This window comes from Mesoplodon densirostris, chromosome 9 (assembly GCF_025265405.1).
Source record: "Mesoplodon densirostris isolate mMesDen1 chromosome 9, mMesDen1 primary haplotype, whole genome shotgun sequence".
Taxonomy (NCBI): Eukaryota; Metazoa; Chordata; class Mammalia; order Artiodactyla; family Ziphiidae; genus Mesoplodon; species Mesoplodon densirostris.
Window position 1 is genome coordinate 22,118,413 of NC_082669.1, and position 22,385 is coordinate 22,140,797.

General features: G+C 41.5%; 1 protein-coding gene across 2 annotated transcripts in view; it reads left to right on the forward strand.

The window, feature by feature from the left end:
- Positions 1–6,971, forward strand: part of RALA (RAS like proto-oncogene A) — an 89,071-nt gene extending 82,100 nt beyond the window's left edge. For both annotated transcript variants that reach the window (XM_060108661.1, XM_060108663.1), the window contains one exon: positions 5,015–6,971. In XM_060108661.1, the coding sequence (XP_059964644.1) occupies positions 5,015–5,137 (123 nt within the window). In that variant the 3' untranslated portion in view covers positions 5,138–6,971. The remainder of the gene's footprint in view (positions 1–5,014) is intronic.
- Positions 6,972–22,385: the final 15,414 nt, after the last annotated feature.

The window sequence follows — 22,385 nt, forward strand, 5'->3', positions numbered from 1 at the left end:
TACTGAGCCTGTGCTCTAGAGACTGTGAGCCACAACTACTGAGCCCGTGTGCCACAACTATTGAAGCTCGCACACCTAGAGCCCATGCTCCACAACGAGAAGCCACCGCAATGAGAAGCCTGTGCTCTGCAACAAAGAGTAGCCCCTGCTCACTGCAACTAGAGAAAAGCCCACGCAAGCAACGAAGACCCAACGCAGCCAAAAGTAAAAGTAAAAAATAACTAAATTTAAAAAAACAAACACTTAATGTATAATTTTTGCTTCCTTTTTGTGTTGGCCTTTATAATAGATCTTTAATCCTTTTGAAAATTTAGTATTGTCTGTGCTGTGAACTAGGGGCTGTTAAGTACTTAAAATGAAGAAACTGGTGAAGGCAAAGGTTTACAATTAAAGCTAACGGCCTGTGATGCTTTAAGAGAGATGTTTGTCATTTCTAATAATTTTTATATTTTTTCAACTGTAAGTATTCTGAGCTAAGCATTTTGAGTCTGTGTCTGTCTAGTTTCGTTTCACTTTCATTTACGTGAGAACAGGGATTTTCTGTGATCTCTACTCTGGAATTAGAAGAATCAAATTCTGTACGTGCTAGGGGGGAAAATGGGGGGAAGAGAAAGAAGGGGACAGGAGGAAAGAGGGTGGGAGGAAGTGAGGGCGAGAAGAAATTTTGAAAGTGTATTTTTGAAAAGTTGGAAGAAGCTCTGTACTTTTGGGATTATCATTTGTCTGAGTTTATCAAAACCAATTCTTCATTCTTACTCCAAATTACTTATTTCCTTCCACTTGGCAGTTGAAACAAGGCCTCCTTTACCTTAATTCATTAAGTTAGCTGATGTAAAGTTTAAAAGTTTTCCATTGGGTTTGCTAGTTAAGATGACCTTGGTGGTTTCCAATAGGGATTCGTTTGCAGTTTATTGCAGATACTCATCTAAAATTAGAAATCACATCTTCTAATATCCATTCTGCAGTGATGTATTCACATCAGAAAGCAGTACTGGGAGTTTTCTGCTAACCACACGTAGTTAGTTTGGAGGCTTCCTGCCCCAGCTGGTGAGCTGTGGACTTGAATCAGAGGTGTTCCAAAATCCCCAGCCTCCAGGCCGTCAAGCTGCAGCAAGTGGGGCAAGAATTCATGGGGTTTGAACTGTCACCCACGTGTTTCAGTACATTGCATTCTTTTTCTTTTTCTTTTTTTTTTTTTTTTTGGCGGTACGCAGGCCTCTCACTGTTGTGGCCTCTCCCGTTGCGGAGCACAGGCTCCGGACGCACAGACTCAGCGGCCATGGCTCACGGGCCCAGCTGCTCTGCGGCATGTGAGATCTTCCCGGGGCACGAACCCGTGTCCCCTGCATTGGCAGGCGGACTCTCAACCACCGCGCCACCAGGGAAGCCCACATCGCCTTCTTTCTGAGCTTTTATGCTCAGCCTTCCCCTTCTTTAATTATCTGTGTCCTTTTCTGTTGGTCCTGCGTCCTTTTAACTCAACCCATTAGTCTGATAGTCCTTGTTTTTTTTTTCTTTTAACTTTTATTTTATATTGGAGTATAGTTGATTAACTATGTTGTGTTAGTGTCAGGTGTACAGAAAAGTGCTTTAGTTATATATATGCATGCATCTATTTTTCCAATTCCTTTCCCATTTAGCTTATCATAGAGTATTGAGCAGAGTTCCCTGTGCTATAAAGAGGTCCTTGTTGGGCCTCCCTGGTGGCGCAAGTGGTTGAGAGTCCGCCTGCCGATGCAGGGGATACGGGTTCGTGCCCCGGTCTGGGAGGATCCCATATGCCACGGAGCGGCTGGGCCTGTGAGCCATGGCCGCTGAGCCTGCGCGTCCGGAGCCTGCGCATCCGGAGCCTGTGCTCCGCAACGGGGGAGGCCACAACAGTGAGAGGCCCGCATACCGCAAAAAAAAAAAAAAAAAAAAAAAAAAAGAGGTCCTTGTTGTTTATCTGTTTTAAATGTAGCAGTGTGTACATGTCAATCCCAAACTCCCAATCTATCCCTCCCCCACTGGTAAACCATAAGTTCATCCTCTAAGTCTGTGAGTCTGTTTCTTTTGCAAACAAGTTCATTTGTATCATTTTTTTAGACTCCACATTAAGCAATATCATGTGATATTTGTCTTTCTCTGTCTGACTTAGTATAATAATCTCCAGGTCCATGCATGTTGCTGCAAATGGCACTATTTCATTCTTCTTAATGGCTGAGTAATATTCCATTGTATATATGTTGATGGACATTTAGGTTGCTTCCATGTCTTGGGTATTGTAAACAGTGCTGCAATGAACATTGGGGTGCATGTATCCTTTCGAACCATGTTTTTCTCTGGATATATGCCCAGGAGTGGGATTGCTGGATCATATGGTAGTTCTATTTGTAGTTTCTTAAGGAACCACCATACTGTTCTCCATAGTAGCTGCACCATAGTAGCTGCACCAATTTACATTCCCACCAACAGTGTAGGAGAGTTCCCTATCTCCACACCCTCTCTAGCATTTGTTGTTTGTAGATTTTTTGATGATGGCCATTCTGACTGGTGTGAGGTGATACCTCAGTGTAGTTTTGATTTCCATTTCTCTAATAATTAGTAGTGTTGAGCATCTTTTCATGTGCTTTTTAGCCATCTGTATGTCTTCTTTGGAGAAATGTCTATTTAGGTCTTCTGCCCATTTTTTCATTGGGTTTTTTTTTTTTGATATTGAGTCACATGAGCTGTTTTTAAATTTTAGAGATTAATCCCCTGTTGGTCACATGGTTTGCAGTTATTTTCTCCCATTCTGTGGGTTGTCTTTTCATTTTGTTTATGGTTTCTTTCGCTGTGCAAAAGCTTTTAAGTTTAATCTGGCCCCATTTGTTTATTTTTGTTTTTATTTCCATTACTCTAGGAGATGGATGGAAAAAGATAATGCTGTGATTTATGTCAGAGTGTTCTGTCTAGGTTTTCCTCTAGGAGTTGTATAGTATCCGGTCTTGCATTTAGGTCTTTAATCCATTTTGAGTTTATTTTTGTGTATGGTGATAAAGAATGTTTAATTTTTCTTTTACATGTAGCTGTGCAGTTTCACCATTTATTGAAGAGACTGTCTTCTCTATTGTATAGTCCTGCCTCCTTTGTCATAGATTGACCACAGGTGTGTGGGTTTATTTCTGGGCTTTCTATCCTGTTCCATTCATTTGTATTTCTGTTTTGATTTGCAGATACTGTAGAATCGTTGCATCCCTGGGATAAATCCCCCTTGATTATGGTATATGATACTTTTTAAGGTATTGTTGGATTTAGTTTTCTGAGTATTTTGTTGAGGATTTTTTTCATCTATGTTCATCGGTGATATTGGCCTGTAATTTTTTTGGTGATATCTTTGTCTGGTTTTGATATCAGGGTGATGGTGGCCTCATAGAATGAGTTTGGGAGTGTTCCTTCCTCTGCAATTTTTTGGAGTGCTTTCAGAAGGATAGGAGTTAACTCTTCTCTAAATGTTTGATAGAATTTGCCTGTGAAGCCATCTGGTCCTGTACTTTTTTGTTGGGAGTTTTTTCATCAGTTTCCATTTCAGTACTTGTGATTGGTCTGTTCATATTTTCTGCTTTTTCCTGGTTCAGTCTTGGGAGATTGTACCTTTCTAGGCATTTGTCCATTTTTTCTAGGTTGTCCATTTTACCGGCATATAGTTGCTTGTAGTAGTCTCTTACAATCCTTTGTATTTCTGTGGTATCAGTTGTAACCTCTCCTTTTTCATCTCTAATTTTATTGATTTGAACCCTCTTTTTCTTGATGAGTCTGGCTAAAGGTTTATCAATTTTGTTTATCTTTTCAAAGAACCAACTTTTAGTTTCATTGAACTTTTCTGTTGGTTTTTTTTTTGTTTCTATTTCATTTATTTCTGCTCTGATCTTTTTTTCTTTCCTTCTACTAACTGGGTTTTGTTTTTCTTTCTCTAGTTGCTTTAAGTGTAAGATTAGGTTGTTTGAGATTTTTCTATATTTTGTATACAAGATATATTTTGTATTGCTATAAACTTCCCTCTTAGAACTGCTTTTGCTGTGTCCCATATATTTTGGATTGTCATGCTTTTGTTTTATTTGTCTTTAGGCATTTTTTGCTTTCCTCTTTGATTTCTTCAGTGATCGATCCATTGGTTGTTTTAGTAGCATATTGTTTAGCCTCCACATGTTTCTGTTATTTTACAGTTTTTTTCTTGTACTTGATTTCTAAGCATTGTGGTCAGAAAAGATGCTTGATATGATTTCAGTTTTCTTGAATTTTAGTCTTATCAAGTTTTATTCTAGAAGTAATCATTTTTTAAATCCAGAATGCAAAAGTGTGACACATAAAAGTTATTCATCCACTCATCACTATTTGTGTACAGTGTGAGTCCACATCCTTCTAGGCCCTTCAGTGTGTACTCAGACATTTGTTATTGATATTGAACTTTTGAATTGTTACAGTAGTAATTTTAAAATTATTATGCTAATATCTCCCATTATTTGCCAATTTCTAGACATCAAACAAGAATTGATAAATCCTCAAATATAGTACAACAAACAAAATTGTTTTCTAGTGTCTGGTATCAGAACGATAAAGGAAGCAGTCATTTCCCACAGCTGTTTTTTAAAACAGGGCTGAAGAAAACCAGGTTATTAAATGTAAATTTTATTAAACACAAATTACTTTAAAATTTAATTGATAAAATATATTTACTAATTATAAATTACTCAAATGTAATCCATTGAGTTTTATATCTTTGGAGCTAGCCTCACTTGTAGTGCTTTTTTCATTTTTACCTTGAAAATTCAGACGGAAAGATTAGGTTATATTATGTAAACACATTTTACCAAATTCATTTTTCCCATTTTCTCAATATACTTGGAGAAGCAGCCTTTAGTTGGGTGCTTTCCTCTCTCTGTACTAGAGCTCGTAAATATTCATATAATATTCCCAAGGTTTACTGTTGTGATTCAGAGAAATTCCAGGCACATATGATCTACTTGGTTTATTTATCCTATTTTCTTCTTTCTAGGTATTTTTTGATTTAATGAGGGAAATTCGAGCCAGAAAGATGGAAGACAGCAAAGAAAAGAATGGGAAAAAGAAGAGGAAAAGTTTAGCCAAGAGAATAAGAGAAAGATGCTGCATTTTATAATCAAAGCCCAAACTCCTTTCTTATCTTGACCATACTAAGAAATATAATTTATAAGCTTTGCCACTGAAGGCTCAATTGACTGAAATTACTTTAACATTTTGGAAATTGTTATGTATCTCTAAAAGCATGAATTGGAACTGCACTGAAAGTCAAATTCACTTAAAAAAGAAATTAGTGTGGCTTCACCAAGAAGCAAAGTTCAACTTATTTCATAATTGCCTACATGTATCACAGTCCTGAATGTAGCGTGGGCACTTGTGTTTTGATGGCAGTCTTTCTTGAACTATTCAAGAGGTGAGATGGGGGTGGGCAATGGGAGGAAAGGCTACTTCCTCTGGTTTATTATAAAGCTTAAATTTTATATCATTTTAAAATGTCTTGGTATTCTACTGCCTTGACAAATGACAATTGTGAACATGATAGTTAAACTGTACCACTTTTTTTAACCATTGTTATGCAAAATATAGAAGAAAAAGTTACTGGCATGATTGTTGCATATAGTTCAATTGAGAGTAATTCATCTGTGAACCTGCATTAATTACCCAGTGATTAACTTAGAAAAGTGGTGTAAACTTGTACATGGAAATTTTTTAATATGCCTTAATTTAGAAACCTAAAGATACCCACTTACATTATTCTGGGTGTGTCCTCACTGTGCTGTGGGCCCACTGCCCATGTGTCCTGGTGAGAGAATAGATGTCAGGATGGAGGACAACGTTTGTATAGAAGATTCTCGAGAAATTACTGGTAGGAGTCTGTCCAAATTTAAACTGTGTGCCATACTCTGGTTCTTGAAAGTAAGGTTCCAGAGCTTCTTGATTGCTTTTAATTAAGTGTAAGGTAGTTTAAAATGAAGGACCAGCGTCTACTTGTAAAATAAGTTTAGACTATGAGCATTCAGTACCAGTTATGTCTCAGTGAACCCTCTTTCTTTAAGATGCTGGTCCCTGGAAATCCCTTTCTGCAAGTGGTGAGCGTGTGTTAAGATTCTGATCTCCCTGGAGCAGGGCACAGGAAAAGCGTGGACAGTGCTAATGCGTTTTGCACTAGAACACTTCGGAAAAGTCGTGCTCGCCATCTGTTAACTTCTAAATTTGTATTCCCGAGGTTACAGCTTGTCCGGGAGTTACTGGGATTATTTGTAGGCTGTGTTCGTAATGAAGAGCACTGGTTCTACGTTTTCCTAAAGTTAACATCGAACAACCAAACCCGAGGACAGTGCAGAAAACGTGTCTGGCACCAAACAGTAGGCTGTGTCCCCACTGTATGGGGTGCCCGCTGGAGGGCCATAATTTCAACGGGAAATTTACCACTGTCAGATTTTTCTTTTCTTTGTAATGGGACTAGGACAGTTTGATTCAACAAAGTTTTTGTTTCTTTTTGCTCAGTCCTAATTTCAGCAAGTCAAAGATGTGTTCAGGCATTCCAGGTGACAGATGTGTACGTAAAGTTAACAAAAATAGGCTATTTAGGAACTGAACTCTTTAGATATTACATCCGGCTTGTCACATTAAATATTTGTCCTTAAAGGGTTTGAGATGTACATCTTTCATATTTTTCATAGGCTGTGCCATGTGCAGAATTAAAGTTACCAATGTAAGCGCGGCCCCGTGGGCCCAGCGATCTCTGTGTGTACTTGTTGCAGTCTCATTTAACCAGGGGTCCTAACCACTAACATTGTGACTTTGCTTTGAGACCTTTCCTCTCCTGGGTACTGAGGTGCTATGAAGCCAAATGACAAAGATGCATCACATGTCTTAGGCTGATGCCACTACCCGATCGGTTTATTTGCAATTTGAGCCATTTAAAGACCAATAAACTTTCTTTTTTTAAATGTTTGTGGTGTTACTTGATGTTTACAATATAACAGGTAAAATTCAGATTTATCAACCTGGGCATCCTTACCAGAGACGACTACAACTAAATCTTTTGAGCCATTAGTTTAGGGACTTTTGTGTAAGAAGAATTCTGTGCCAGATTTCCTCAGTCAGGATCATCAGTACTCAGGTTTAATCGAGGCTCAGAAATGGAGGAGCCCCCTGTGCAGAATTGCATGGAAGACACTCTTCTGCTGTCACAAAAGTCACAAATGTATACACTGCTGTTAGAGTACTACTCCACTCTGGAGTGGGTAGGTGGCAGCTTTATATTCATTTTCTAAATCAGAATGAGCTCCAGGGATGCTTGAATTTCCAAATTGTGGCAGGAGAAACCACCCCCTTACCATTTCATCACACTTCAGGCCATTCTCTCTCATTTGATGTCTGCTGGGCAATTGTGGCCTATTAATCATCACATAGCCTGTGGGTTAGAAACGATCTGGCCCAATACTGAACACAGCCCCTCAAAATCCAATTCATTTTAAGTTCCTACTTAACTCATAAGCAGTGCCAGAATGAACACATTTAAGTTATAAATGGCATCTCACTGTGTGGACCTTTTTTTTTTTTTTTTTGTGGTACGCGGGCCTCTCACTGTTGTGGCCCCTCCCACTGCGGAGCACAGGCTCCGGACGCGCAGGCTCAGCGGCCATGGCTCACGGGCCCAGCCGCTCCGCGTCATGTGGGATCTTCCCGGACCGGGGCACGAACCAATGTCCCCTGCATCGGCAGGCGGACTCTCAACCACTGCGCCACCAGGGAAGCCCATGGACCCATTTTTAACACCAATAATGGGCATGATGTTAGATGTTAGGTAACAAACAAAGCTTAGATTAAGTTGTCTCAAAGTGAATCGTAATGTCATTTTCAAAATTCTGTGACAAGGATGTAAAAAAATTCGGCAACCTCCTCTAACTGCCCTGAGAGTAAAACTATCTACCAAAACGTCCTCTAAAGTTTTCAGAGTAATCCTTTTTATTTAATCCAGTGTTAGAGCAGATTCACCTGGCTGCCCACACAGGAGGGGAAGATAGCTCATGAAGTCCTAAGGGTTGGCATGGGCTAAGGAGTCTGAATTGCACCTGAAGCTAATGGAGAACCAAAGTCCCCTTTAGCAAATTACTTTGGAAGTGAAGAGTGGCAGGTCAGTGGAGGTCTTCCTTCATGCCCTTAGTGTTTGATAGGTTTTTATGGACCACCTACTGTGGGCACTGCTGGGAATGCAACAGATGGAAGGACAGACATGAGTTTGGGACAAGTACAGACATTCACACTGAAGAAAGTACCTGTGTGTGCCATGCATAAGGAAAGGAAAAGAAGTTTTTAAAGAATTAAGAGATGTCTAGGTCTCCTTCCACGGGGCTAGACCCCCTATTTGTTATGTTTGTAAATTCATATAATAGCAAACACAGTGTATTCTGTATGCGCCGTGCACGGCCTGCAGGATCTTAGTTCCCTGACCAGGGATCAAACCTGGGCCCCCTGTAGTGGAAGCACACAGCCCTAACCACTGGACTGCCAGGGAATTCTCTGTATTTTTTAACCTAATATTAACCCTGTGAGGTAGGTGCTGTCCTTAGCCCCCATTTTGCAGATGGAAAAACTGAGGCATAGAGCTGTTGAATAACCTGCCCAGGGCCACAAAACTGGTAAAATTATTAACTGGGATTGGAAGCAAAGAAGTCTGGCTCCCGAGTCCATGCTCTGAATCACCGCACAGAGTAGAGTGGAGACTAGAATTAATTTTTCAGTGGCCCGTACTATTGTGGGAAACATCCAGGATTCCCCCAAGGCTGCAGCCACCTAGTCAATGATTGCCTTCAGAGAGTTTGCAGAGGTTGCTATGAACAGAAGAGGCCTCTTGCGCTTACAGCCTGGTTGCTAAGAGAAAGATCAAGTGTGGGAAGGAAAACCCTGTGCAGAGCTCAGCTCTGGAGTCAGCCTTACAGTGCTTTTTCCATAACATCAGTAAAGAGGCGGCATTCTTTGTTAGGCCAGAAACCTTCATCCCGTATGGCTTTAACGGCAAAATAATTTCCCAGTCCTTTGCTCAAGCAGCCCTGAGTGCAGCTGTTGTGGACAACTGCCTATAGACAGGAGGTGGGCGGGGAGGGAAATTCAGCCGTCTGTACTCTCAGTCCTTACAGAAGCACCATTTATGGGGAGAGAGAGGGGCCCAAAGAGCATCTAACGTCTGTTTAAGAGAAACCATGACAGTCCAGTGGTTAGGACTCCACACTTCACTGCTGAGGGCATGGGTTCGATCCCTGGTCAGGGAACTAAGATCCCTCCAGCCACGCGGCCAAAAAAAATCTGTTGAAGAGAGGCCCTGAGACCTGTGATAACTTGCACAACTAATCTGATAGAAAAACAAGATCACTTTTATCAAAAGCCCCAAGGAAAGCAAACAGCTGAAGCGTTTAGGTGCTCACAAGCTCCTAGCAGTTAGGAAATGCTCCTAAGGGCAAAATGTTCGCAACAGCCAAAGAAGTAGGAGTCAAGCCTTGTTGAATTGGAAGAGAAAGGAGCAGGTATGAGAGCTAACTTCTGGGCCTTTGCTGGGAGAGGGCTTCTCTACGGAGGAAGCGCAAGGAATTGCAGGCTGTCGCCCTGAGTGTTGCACCATCACATGCCAAATCTGTTTGTTGTTTATGGACTGATCTTTGTGAAGGACGCCAATTCGGTGGAAAGCTACTTAGATGGTTTTCCTGGACCCTAGAAGTCAGACCTTAGAATTCACTTTGCACTTACTCTCCATGCCTCCTTAGTGTCCTCCAGTCAATGACAGTTCCTAATAAGTAGAGATGGACCGAAAGCATGTTGGGTACACACCCTGTGACATAGAAGGCACTCAGTAAGTGTGACTCTCACCAGCAACATGTCTAAATCCCACTCCTGTTCAAGGCCCACCTCAGATATCCCTCTTTGCAGTTGGTAGACAGTTGGGATACAAAGTAGTGGGTGGGTCTTATAGTCAAAAGATATGTGGTTGTTGGCCAAGGTGGGGGGAAAAACACATTCTGGGGGGGCAATATGGCAGGATCTACTCAAATATAAAAAGCACATACCTCAATATTCACAAAATTCCCTTTTTCTCTCTCTCTCTCTCTGAGAAAACAATTGCACATGTGCCCAGAGTCATGCACAAGGTGGTTTACTGTAGCATTATTTACTAAGGAACACTGAGAACTACCTAAATGTCTAGGAACTGAGGAATGGCTGAATAAACCTAACATAGTCAGACAATCAATGCTATACAGCAATTCAAAGGAACAGACTAGAGATATTTATCAGCACAGAGAGATCTCTACAGTATTCTTGGGTCAAAAATGCATCTTGCACCACGATACAAACATTACAACTTTTTGGCAAAACCCATATACAAACAACACCATATACATGCTCTGAGTTTATCTTGAGAAAGCTATTTTTAATCTGGATGGATGTACCTGAAATACGTAATAATGGTTACCCATGAGAGGATGGTGAAAAGGGAAAGGATTTGAGGGTTTAAACTTTATCTTCATTTTTAAATGAAGAATGCAATCATGTATTATGCATATAATTGAAATTAACTTTCTTAAATATATGATTACACGTAGCCAAAAAAGGCCATATAACTAGAATATATAGAGAACTCTCAAAACTCAACATTAAACAAAAAAAAATTAGAAAATGAACAAAAGACATAAACAGATATTTCACTAAATGGCAAATAAACACATGAAAAGATGTTCATCATCATTAGCCATTAGGGAAATGCAAATTAAATACACTATCAAGAGAGTTAGAAGACAAATCGCCCACCAAGAGAAAATATTTGCCAAAGACACACCTGTTAGAGGACTGTTATCCAAAATATGCAAAAAACTCTGCAATCTCAACAAAAAGAAAATAAGCCAATTTTAAAAATGAGCCAAAGACCCTAACAGACACTTCACCAAAGAAGATTAACAGATGACAGGGACTTCCCTGGTGGTCCAGTAGTAAAGACCACCACCATTGGTCCACCAATGCAGGTGATGCAGGTTCGATCCCTGGTCAGAGAAATAAGATCCCACATGCCGCGGGTCAACTAAGCCAGCACGCCACAACTACTGAACTTGCATGCTTCAATGAGAGAGCCCATGTGCTGCAAACTACAGAGCCCACGTGCCCTGGAGCCCGTGCGCCACAACTACAGAGCCCACTTGCCCTGGAGCCCATGCGCCACAACTACAGAGCCCACGTGCCCTGGAGCCCGTGTGCCGCAACTACAGAGCCCACGTGCCCTGGAGCCCGTGTGTTGCAACTACAGAGCCCACATGCCCTGGAGCCCGTGCGCTGCAACTACAGAACCCACGTGCCCTGGAGCCCGTGTACCACAACTAGAGAGAGAGCCCGCACGCCACCAACAGAGAGAAGGTTGTGCACAGCAACGAAGACCTGACGCAGCCAAAAAAATAAAGAAAATAAAGAAAAAATTTAAAATTTATATATAAATTCAAGGGATTCAGAATAGCCAAAACAATCTTGAAAAAAAAAAGTCCTGATTTCAAAACTTGCTACAAAGCTAGAGTAATCAAGTCTGTGGTACTGGCATAAGAACAGACAAATAGATAACAGAATAGAATTGAGAGTCCAAAAAACAAATCCTCACATTTATAGTCAATCCCTCTTGAACAAGGGTGCCAAGACAATTCAATGGGAAAGAATAGTTTTTCAAAAAATGGTTCTGGGACAACTGGATAGCCACAAATAAGAGAATGAAATTGTATTCCTTCTTCATACCATACACAAAAATTAACTCAAAATGGATCACTGACCTAAAATGTGAAAACTAAACTACAAAATTCTTAGAAGAAAAGAGAAGTAAATCTTTATAACCTTAGATTAGGCAAAGCCTTCTACACTATAACACACACACCAAAAAAAAGAAAACAAAACAAAATTGAACTTCATCAAAATTTAAAACTTTTGTGCTTCAAAGAATACCATCAAGAAAACATAAATACAACCCACAGAATGGAAGAAAATATTTGCAAATAATATACCTGATAAGGAACTTGCATCTAGGCTATATTTTTAAAAATTCAACAATAAAAGACAACCCAATTTAAAATGGATAAAAGATCCAAAAACATTTTTTCCTAAAAGAAAAAAATGCAAATAGCCAATAAGCACATGAAAAGATACTCAGAGACAGAATCAAGATGGTGGACTAGAAGGACGTGGAGCTCACCTCCTCCCACAAATACATCAAAAACACATCTACAGGGACTTCCCTGTAGATGGTGCAGTGGTTAAGAATCCAGCTGCCAGTGCAGGGGACACAGGTTCGAGCCCTGGTCCGGGATAACCCCACATGCCATGGAGCAACTAAGCCCGTGCACCACAACTACTGAGCCTGCCCTCTAGAGCCCACGAGCCACAACTACTGAAGCCTGCACACCTAGAGCCTGTGCTCCACAACCAGAGAAGCCACTGCAATGAGAAGGGCTATGAAGAGTAGCCCCTGCTCACTGAAACTACAGAAAAGCCCATGCACAGCAATGAAGACCCAATGCAGCGAGAAATAAATATATTTTTAAAAATTTTTTAAAAATTAGAAAAAAACCAACACACCTACATGTGGAACAATTCTCACAGAATAGCTATTTAACACTGGCAACATATCTCAGACACCCAAAAGTGCAAGCGATCTCCACATAAGGGGTGGGATGAAAGAAAAGGAAAAGAATCAGGACAGGATCTGCACCCCTGGGAGGGAGGTGTGAAAAAGGAAATGTTCCTGCACCCTGGGAAGGCCCTTCACTGGTAGGGAAATCAGCCAGGACAGAAAGGGAGCTTCTGAGGCTGGGAGGAGAGTGCAACAGCCGGTTTGAGGCAGGCAGAGGAGAGCGAGACCTGCACAGAGGGCCCGGCCACCTCTCTGCACTCCCCAGCCTGAGACTCACATCAGCTGGTACATACAGGGGCGGGATGCTGAAACTCTGGCTTCAGAGGACAGACCCAGGGAGAGGACAGGGTTGACTGCATGGAGACAGCCTGAAGGGGCTAGAGCATGGCACAGGCCACAACTGGTGGCTTAGGTGGAAGAAGACCAGGCCCACCACAGAAGCGAAGCACCATTGTTAAGGGGCACACAAAGGGAGGGGCGGGGCCCTCCATAGCAGCCTATGTCTCAGCGTGCTCTCAGCTGGCATGGTGCCACCTCTACGAGCTTTGGGATCACTCAAGCACCAGGGGCTGGCCCACACGTGGAGGCGGGGCTGAAATCAGAGCTGAGGGGCCGCATGACTTAGGAAGCGGGGCTGAAATCTGAGCCCTCTCCCCACAGCATGCCATCCATGGATTTATGCCACCACCAGCAGCTTTGTAAGCTCAGTGCCTGTGGGCATTCAAGTGGACTATGGGTGCTCCCTTGGCTGGGACGGGTCTGGCCTTAGCAGCTGTGGGCACTGTGGGCACACACACTTGGAGGGTGGGCTGGGTGCTGGGCTGTTTCCACAGCTCCCACAGCAAATCCAGGTGCGTGACTCCTGTGGTCCTGATACCTGACTTCAGTGGGTCTGTGCCTACAGATCAGCGCTGGTGGCTTTGGGGCCACAGCACCTGAGGGACACCCAGGCCAACTGCCTGTATCCCCACAGTAGAGGTGAGGCCGAGGGCAGTGCGAACAACAGTGTCCTGTGTAAGTCCACACAACAGGTGTCAGGTGACAGCACAGAAAATACTCCTGGGTGGAAATCTCCAGCGGAGGAATCCTTGGGGCTCCTGTCCCAGCAGGAGCACTCCAATCCTTCCTGCCTCAAACTGAAGCTCAGAAACAGATGTGGAGGCTTCTACTCCAACAGCTGGGAAGCAGATCCTGCCCCTGACAGGGCTGTGACAACCACAGAGCAAAGAGGAGGCCTTGCTCAATAGCCAGTGCAGGCTGTGGTCATCAAAACACCAGTCAAACCCCCATCAATGGGATAATGGCCAGCACACACTGAGGAAAGATGCAGCAGACACCCCTACTAAAAACAGCCTTCACAACAAAAATATTAGACTCACGGAGGCCACATAGGGACACTCCCACATATAAGCAGCACTTTAAGACCACAGTAGATCACTGTTTCTCCTAAATTCATAGAGTAAGAAAAATGTAAGTAAAATGAAGAAGCAGAGAAACCACTCCCAACTAAAAGATCAAGAAAATTCTCCTGAAAGAATAATGAAACAGAACTATTCAGTCTAATACATACTGAGTTCAAAAAGGAGATAATGAAAATACTGAAGTAATTAAGAAAGGTTACCAGTAAAATGCAGATTACTGTAGGAGCTAGAAAATATAAAGAACAGCCAAGAAAAATTAGAAAACTCATTTGCCAAGACAAAAGCTATGCTTAAGGCAATGAATAGAAGATTGAATAATGCAGAATAAATAAGTGATCTGGAAGATAAAATAATGGAAATAAACCAATCAGAACAGCTGAAAGACAAATGAATAAAAATGAAAGCAATATAAGAGTCCTATGGGATAATATAAAGCATGTCAATCTATGTATAATAGGGGGCCCAGAAGGAGAAGAAAGAGAAAAGGGGATCAAAAATGTATTTGAAGAAATTATGGCTGAAAACTTCCCTAACCTAAAGAAAGAAACAGATGCCCAAGCACAGGAAGGACAGAGAGTCCCAAACAAGATGGACCCAAACAGACCTACACCAAGGCATGCTGTAATTAAAATGACAAAGTTAAAGAGGGGATTCTAAAGGCAGCAAGGGAAGAAGAGTTAATTACAAGGGAACCCTCATAAGGACATCAGTTGATTTCTTTACAGAAACGTTGCAGGCCAGAAGGGAGTGGTAAGACATATTCAAAGTCCTAAAAGGGAAAAATATGCAACCTAGGATACTCTACACAGCAAGAATATAATTTAGAATAGGAGAGAGAAAGAGAATTTCTCAGACAAGCAAAAACTAAAGAAATACAGCAGTACTAAACCTACCCTAAAATAAATATTGAAAGGTCTTCTCTAAACAGAAAAGCAGCAAGAATCTATGGGAAAGAGAAAATCACAATTGGAAACTAAATCACTCAAATAAGACAGTACACAAATTAAAAAAAATAAAAATATTTTTGTGACAGCAACGATAACCACAATGAACAGCAAAAGGATAAACATGAAGATGTAAAAGAGGACATCAAAATCATAAAACATTGGGGAGAAGAGTAAGAAAATGTAGATTTTGTTTTTTTTAGAATGTGTTTGAGCCTACATGACTATCAGTCTAAAGCAAGTAGCCATAGGAAGGGATGAACATACTTGAGAAACACGGTAACCACAAATCAAAAACATACAATAGAGTCACAAAAATCAAAAAGAACACAAGCATAATACAAAAGAAAACTATCAAGCCACAACAGGAGAAACAAAATGAAAAAGAAAGGAAGAAGAAATACAAAATCAACTGGAAAACAGGTTTAAAAGGGCAACAAATATGTATCTATCAATAATTACCTTAAATGTCAATAGACTACATGCTCCAGTCAAAAGACAGAGTGGCAGATGGGATGAAAACCAAGAGCCTACAGTAAGCTGCCTATAAGGGACTCCTTCTCTGTTTCATTGTCCTTCTTTATCTTTCTTTGTGGTCCTTGTTGTAAAGTCTATTTTGTCTGATATGAGTACTGCTACCCCCACTTCGTCATTTCCATCTGCATGAAATACCTTTTTCCATCTCCTCTTTCCATCTGTGTCCTTTAACCATACATATGTATATGTAGGGCTGAATCAATTTGCTGTGCATCTGAAACTAACACAACATTATAAATCAACTATACTCCAATATAAAATAAAGATTTTTTTAAAAAAGCAAAAATAAACAAATGGGACTTAAACTTATAAGCTTTTGCACAGGAAAGGAAACCATAAAGTGAAAAGACAACGTACAGACAAGGAGAAAATATTTGCAAATGAAGCAACCAACAAGGGATTAATCTCCAAAATATACAAATAGCTCATGCAGCTCAATGCCAAAAAAAAAAAAAAAAACCAACCCAATCAAAAAAAAAGGGCAGAAGACCTAAATAGAAATTTCTCCAAAGAAGACAACAGATGGCCTAATAGTAACATGAAAAGATGCTCAACATCACAAATTAACAGAGAAATGCAAATGAAAACTACAATGAGGTACCGCTTCACAACAGTCAGAATGGCCATCATTAAAAAGTCTACAAACGTCCTTCTTCACACACAACATGAAGTTTGCAAGGCAGCAGGGAAGCCAAATTCCACAAGGTTTAAATCATAGTTCCAGATCAGGGGGAAAGATGGCGGAAGAGTAAGACGCAGAGATCACCTTCCTCCCCACAGATACACCAGAAATACATCTACACGTGGAACAACTCCTACAGAACACCTACTGAACGCTGGCAGAGACCTCACACCTCCCCAAAACCAAGAAACTCACCACGTACCTGGGTAGGGCAAAAGGAAAAACAAAAAACAGAGACAAAAGAATAGGGACCGGACCTGCACCAGTGGGAAGGAGCTGTGAAGGAGGAAAGGTTTCCACACACTAGAAGTCCCTTCCTGGGCGGAGACTGTGGGTGGCGGGGGAGGGAGCTTCGGAGCCTTGGTGGAGAGCGCGGGAACAAGGGTACAGAGGGCAGAGCGGAGAGATTCCCGCACAGAGAATCAGTGCTGACCGGCACTCACCAGCCGGAGAGGCTTGTCTGCTTACCAGCCGGGGTGGGCGGGGCTGGGAGCTGAGGCTCCGGCTTCGGTCGGAGCGCAGGGAGAGGACTGGGGTTGGCGGCGTGAACACAGCCTGAAGGGGTTAGTGCGCCACGGCTAGCCGGGAGGGAGTCCGGGGGAAAGTCTGCACCTGCGGCAGAGGCAAGAGACTTTTTCTTCCCTCTTTGTTTCCTGGTGCTCGAGGAGAGGGGATTAAGAGCACCGCTTAAAGGAGCTCCAGAGACAGGCGTGAGCCGCAGCTAAAAGCGCGGACCCCAGAGCCGGGCGTGGGATGCTGGGGCTGCTGCTGCCGCCGCCAAGAGGACTGTGAGCGAGCGCAGGTCATTGTCCACGCCCCCTTTCCGGGGAGCCTGTGCAGCATGCCACTGCCCGGGTGCCGGGATCCAGGGACAGCTTCACCGGGAGAGCGCACGGCGCGCCTCAGGCTGATGCAATGTCATGCCGGCCTCTGCCGCCGCAGGCTCGCCCCGCTCTGTACCCCTCGCTCCCCCCGGCCTGAGTGAGCCAGAGCCCCCGAATCAGCGGCTCCTTTAACCCCGTCCTGTCTGAGCGAAGAGCAGATGCCCTCCAGCGACCTACACGCAGAGGCGGGGCCAAATCCAAAGCTGAGACACAGGAGCTGTGAGAACAAAGAAGGGAAAGGGAAATCTCTCCTAGCAGCCTCAGGAGCAGCAGATTAAAGCTCCACAATCAACTTGATGTACCCTGCATCTGTGGAATACATGAATAGACAACGAATCATCCCAAATAGAGGAGGTGGACTTTGAGAGCAAGATTTATGATTTTTTCCCCTTTTCCTCTTTTTTCTGAGCTGTGTGGATGGAGGGCTCTTGGTGCTGCAGCCAGGAGTCAGTGCTGTGCCTCTGAGGTGGAAGAGCCAACTTCAGGACACTGGTCCACAAGAGACCTCCCAGCTCCATGTAATATCAAATGGCGAAAATCTCCCAGAGGTCTCCATCTCAACACAAACACCCAGCTTCACTCAACGACCAGCAAGCTACAGTGCTGCACACCCTATGCCAAACAACTAGCAAGACAGGAACACAATCCCACACATTAGCAGAGAGGCTGCCTAAAATAATAAATCCACAGATGCCCCAAAACACACCACCAGACGTGGACCTGCCCACCAGAAAGACAAGATCCAGCCTCATCCACCAGAACACAGGCACTAGTCCCCTCCACCAGGAAGCCTACACAACGCACTGAACCAACCTTAGCCACTGGGGACAGACACCAAAAACAATGGGAACTACGAACCTGCAGCCTGCAAAAAGGAGACCCCAAACACAGTAAGATAAGCAAAATGAGAAGACAGAAAAACACACAGCAGGTGAAGGAGCAAGATAAAAACCCACCAAACCTAACAAATGAAGAGGAAATACGCAGTCTACCTGAAAAAGAATTCAGAATAATGATAGTAAAGATGATCCAAAATCTTGGAAACAGAATAGACAAAATGCAAGAAACATTTAACAAGGACCTAAAAGAACTAAAGATGAAAGAAGCAACAATGAAGAACACAATAAATGAAATTAAAAATACTTTAGATGTCATCAACAGCAGAATAACTGGGGCAGAAGAACGGATAAGTGACGTGGAAGATAAAATAGTGGAAATAACTACTGCAGAGCAGAATAAAGAGAAAAGAATGAAAAGAATTGAGGACAGTCTCAGACACTTCAGGGCCGACATTAAACACACCAACATTCGAATTGTAGGGGTTCCAGAAGAAGAAGAGAAAAAGAAAGAGACTGAGAAAATATTTGAAGAGATTATAGTTGAAAACTTCCCTAATATGGGAAAGGAAATAGTTAATCAAGTCCAGGAAGCATAGAGACTCCCATACAGGAGAAATCCAAAGAGAAATACGACATGACACATATTGATCAAACTGTCAAAAATTAAATACAAAGAAAACATATTAAAAGCAGAAAGGGAAAAACAACAAATAACACACAAGGGAATCCCCATACGGTTAAAAGCTGGTCTCTCAGCAGAAACTCTGCAAGCCAGAAGGGACTGGCAGAACATATTTAAAGTGATGAAGGAGAAAAACCTGCAACCAAGATTACTCTACCCAGCAAGGATCTCATTCAGATTTGATGGAGAAATTAAAACCTTTACAGACAAAAGCTGAGAGAGTTCAGCACCACCAAACCAGCTTTACAACAAATGCTAAAGGAACTTCCCTAGGCAAGAAACACAAGAGAAGGAAAAGACCTATAATAACAAACCCAAAACAATTAAGAAAATGGGAATAGGAACATACATATCGATAATTACCTTAAATGTAAATGGATTAAATGCTCCCACCAAAAGACACAGACTGGCTGAATGGATACAAAAACAAGACCCAGATATATGCTGTCTACAAGAGACCCACTTCAGACCTAGAGACACATACAGACTCAAAGTGAGGGGACGGAAAAAGATATTCCATGCAAATGGAAATCAAAACAAAGCTGGAGTAGCAATTCTCATATCAGACAAAACAGACTTTAAAATAAAGACTATTAGAAGAGACAAAGAAAGACACTACATAATGATAAAGGGATCAATCCAAGAAGAAGATATAACAATTGTAAATATTTATGCACCCAACATAGGAGCACCTCAATACATAGGCAAATACTAACAGCCAGAAAAGGGGAAATCGACAGTAACACATTCATAGTAGGGGAGTTTAACACCCCACTTTCACCAATGGACAGATCAGCGAAAATGAAAATAAATAAGGAAACACAAGCTTTAAATGATACAATAAACAAGATGGACTTAATTGGTATTTATAGGACATTCCATCCAAAAAACACAGAATACACATTTTTCTCAAGTGCTCATGGAACATTCTCCAGGATAGATCATATCTTGGGTCACAAATCAAGCCTTGGTAAATTTAAGAAAATTGAAATTGTATCAAGTATCTTTTCCGAGCACAATGCTATGAGACTAGATATCAATTATGGGAAAAGATCTGTAAAAAATACAAACACATGGAGGTTAAACAATACACTACTTAATAACGAAGTGATCACTGAAGAAATCAAAGAGGAAATCTAAAAAATACCTAGAAACAAATGACAATGGAGACACGACGACCCAAAACCTATGGGATGCAGCAAAAGCAGTTCTAAGAGGGAAGTTAATAGCAATACAATCCTACCTTAAGAAACACAAAACATCTCAGAATAAACAACATAACCTTGCACCTAAAGCAATTAGAGAAAGAGGAACAAAAAAACCCCAAAGTTAGCAGAAGGAAAGAAATAATAAAAATCAGATCAGAAATAAATGAAAAAGAAATGAAGGAAACGATAGCAAAGATCAATAAAACTAAATGCTGGTTCTTTGAGAAGATAAACAAAATTGATAAACCATTAGCCAGACTCATCAAGAAAAAAAGGGAGAAGACTCAAATCAATAGAATTAAAAATGAAAAAGAAGTAACAACAGACACTGCAGAAATACAAAAGATCAAGATAGATTACTACAAGCAACTCTATGCCAATAAAATGGACAACTTGGAAGAAATGGACAAATTCTTAGAAATGGACAACCTGCCAAGACTGAATCAGGAAGAAATAGAAAATATGAATAGACCAATCAGAAGCACTGAAATTGAAACTGTGATTAAAAATCTTCCAACAGGGCCTCCCTGGTGGCGCAGTGGTTAAGAGTCCGCCTGCCGATGCAGGGGATACGGGTTCGTGCCCCGGTCTGGGAGGATCCCATATGCCGCGGAGCGGCTGGGCCCGTGAGCCATGGCCGCTGGGCCTGCGCGTCCGGAGCCTGTGCTCCGCAACGGGAGAGGCCACAACAGTAAGAGGCCCGCATACCACAAAAAGAAAAAAAAAAAAAAAAAAAAAATCTTCCAACAAACAAAAGCCCAGGACCAGATGGCTTCACAGGCGAATTGTATCAAACATTTAGAGAAGAGCTAACACCTATCCTTCTCAAACTCTTCCAAAATATAGCAGAGGGAGGAACACTCCCAAACTCATTCTATGAGGCCACCATCACCTTGATACCAAAACCAGACAAGGATGTCACAAAGAAATTAAACTACAGGCCAATATCACTGATGAACATAGATGCAAAAATCCTCAACAAAATACTAGCAAACAGAATCCAACAGCACATTAAAAGGATCATACACCATGATCAAGTGGGGTTTATTCCAGGAATGCAAGAATTCTTCAGTATGCGCAAATCAATCAACATGATACACCATATTAACAAATTGAAGGAGAAAAACCATATGATCATCTCAATAGATGCAGAGAAAGCTTTCGACAAAATTCAACACCCATTTATGATAAAAACCCTCCAGAAAGCAGGCATAGAGGGAACTTTATTCAACATAGTAAATGTCATATATGAAACCCACAGACAACATTTTCCTCAATGGTGAAAAACTGAAAGCATTTCTTCTAAGATCAGGAACAAGACAAGGTTGCCCACTGTCACCACTCTTATTCAACACAGTTTTGGAAGTTTTAGCCACAACAATCAGAGAAGAAAAGGAAATAAAAGGAATCCAAATGGGAAAAGAAGAAGTAAAGCTGTCACTGTTTGCAGATGACATGATACTATACATAAAGAATCCTAAAGATGCTACCAGAAAACTACTGGAGCTAATCAATGAATCTGGTAAAGTTGCAGGATACAAAATTAATGCACAGAAATCTCTTGCATTCCTATACACTAATGATGAAAAATCTGAAAGTGAAATCAAGAAAACACTCCCATTTACCACTGCAACACAAAGAATAAAATATCTAGGAATAAACCTACCTAAGGAAACAAAAGACCTGTATGCAGAAAATTATAAGACACTGATGAAAGAAATTAAAGATGATACAAATAGACGGAGAGATATACCATGTTCTTGGATTGGAAGAATCAACATTGTGAAAATGACTCTACTACCCAAATCAATCTACAGATTCAATGCAATCCGTATCAAACTACCACTGGCATTTTTCAAAGAGCTAGAACAAAAAATTTCACAATTTGTATGGAAACACAAAAGACCCCAAATAGCCAAAGCAATCTTGAGAACGAAAAATGGAGCTGGAGGAATCAGGCTCCCTGACTTCAGACTATACTACAAAGCTACAGTAATCAAGACAGTATGGTACTGGCACAAAAACAGAAATATACATCAATGGGACAGAATAGAAAGTCCAGAGATAACCCCACGCACATATGGTCAACTTATCTTTGATAAAGGAGGCAGGAATGTACAGTGGAGAAAGGACAGCCTCTTCAATAAGTGGTGCTGGGAAAACTGGACATGTAAAAGGGACATGTAAAAATATGAGATTAGATCACTCCCTAACACCATACACAAAAATAAGCTCAAAATGGATTAAAGACCTAAATGTAAGGCCAGAAACTATCAAACTCTAGAGGAAAACATAGGCAGAACACTCTATGACATAAATCACAGCAAGATCCTTTTGGACCCACCTCCTAGAGAAATGGAAATAAAAACAAAGATAAACAAATGGGACCTAATGAAACTTCAAAGCTTTTGCACAGCAAAGGAAACCATAAACAAGACCAAAAGACAACCCTCAGAATGGGAGAAAATATTTGCAAATGAAGCAACTGACAAAGGATTAATCTCCAAAATTT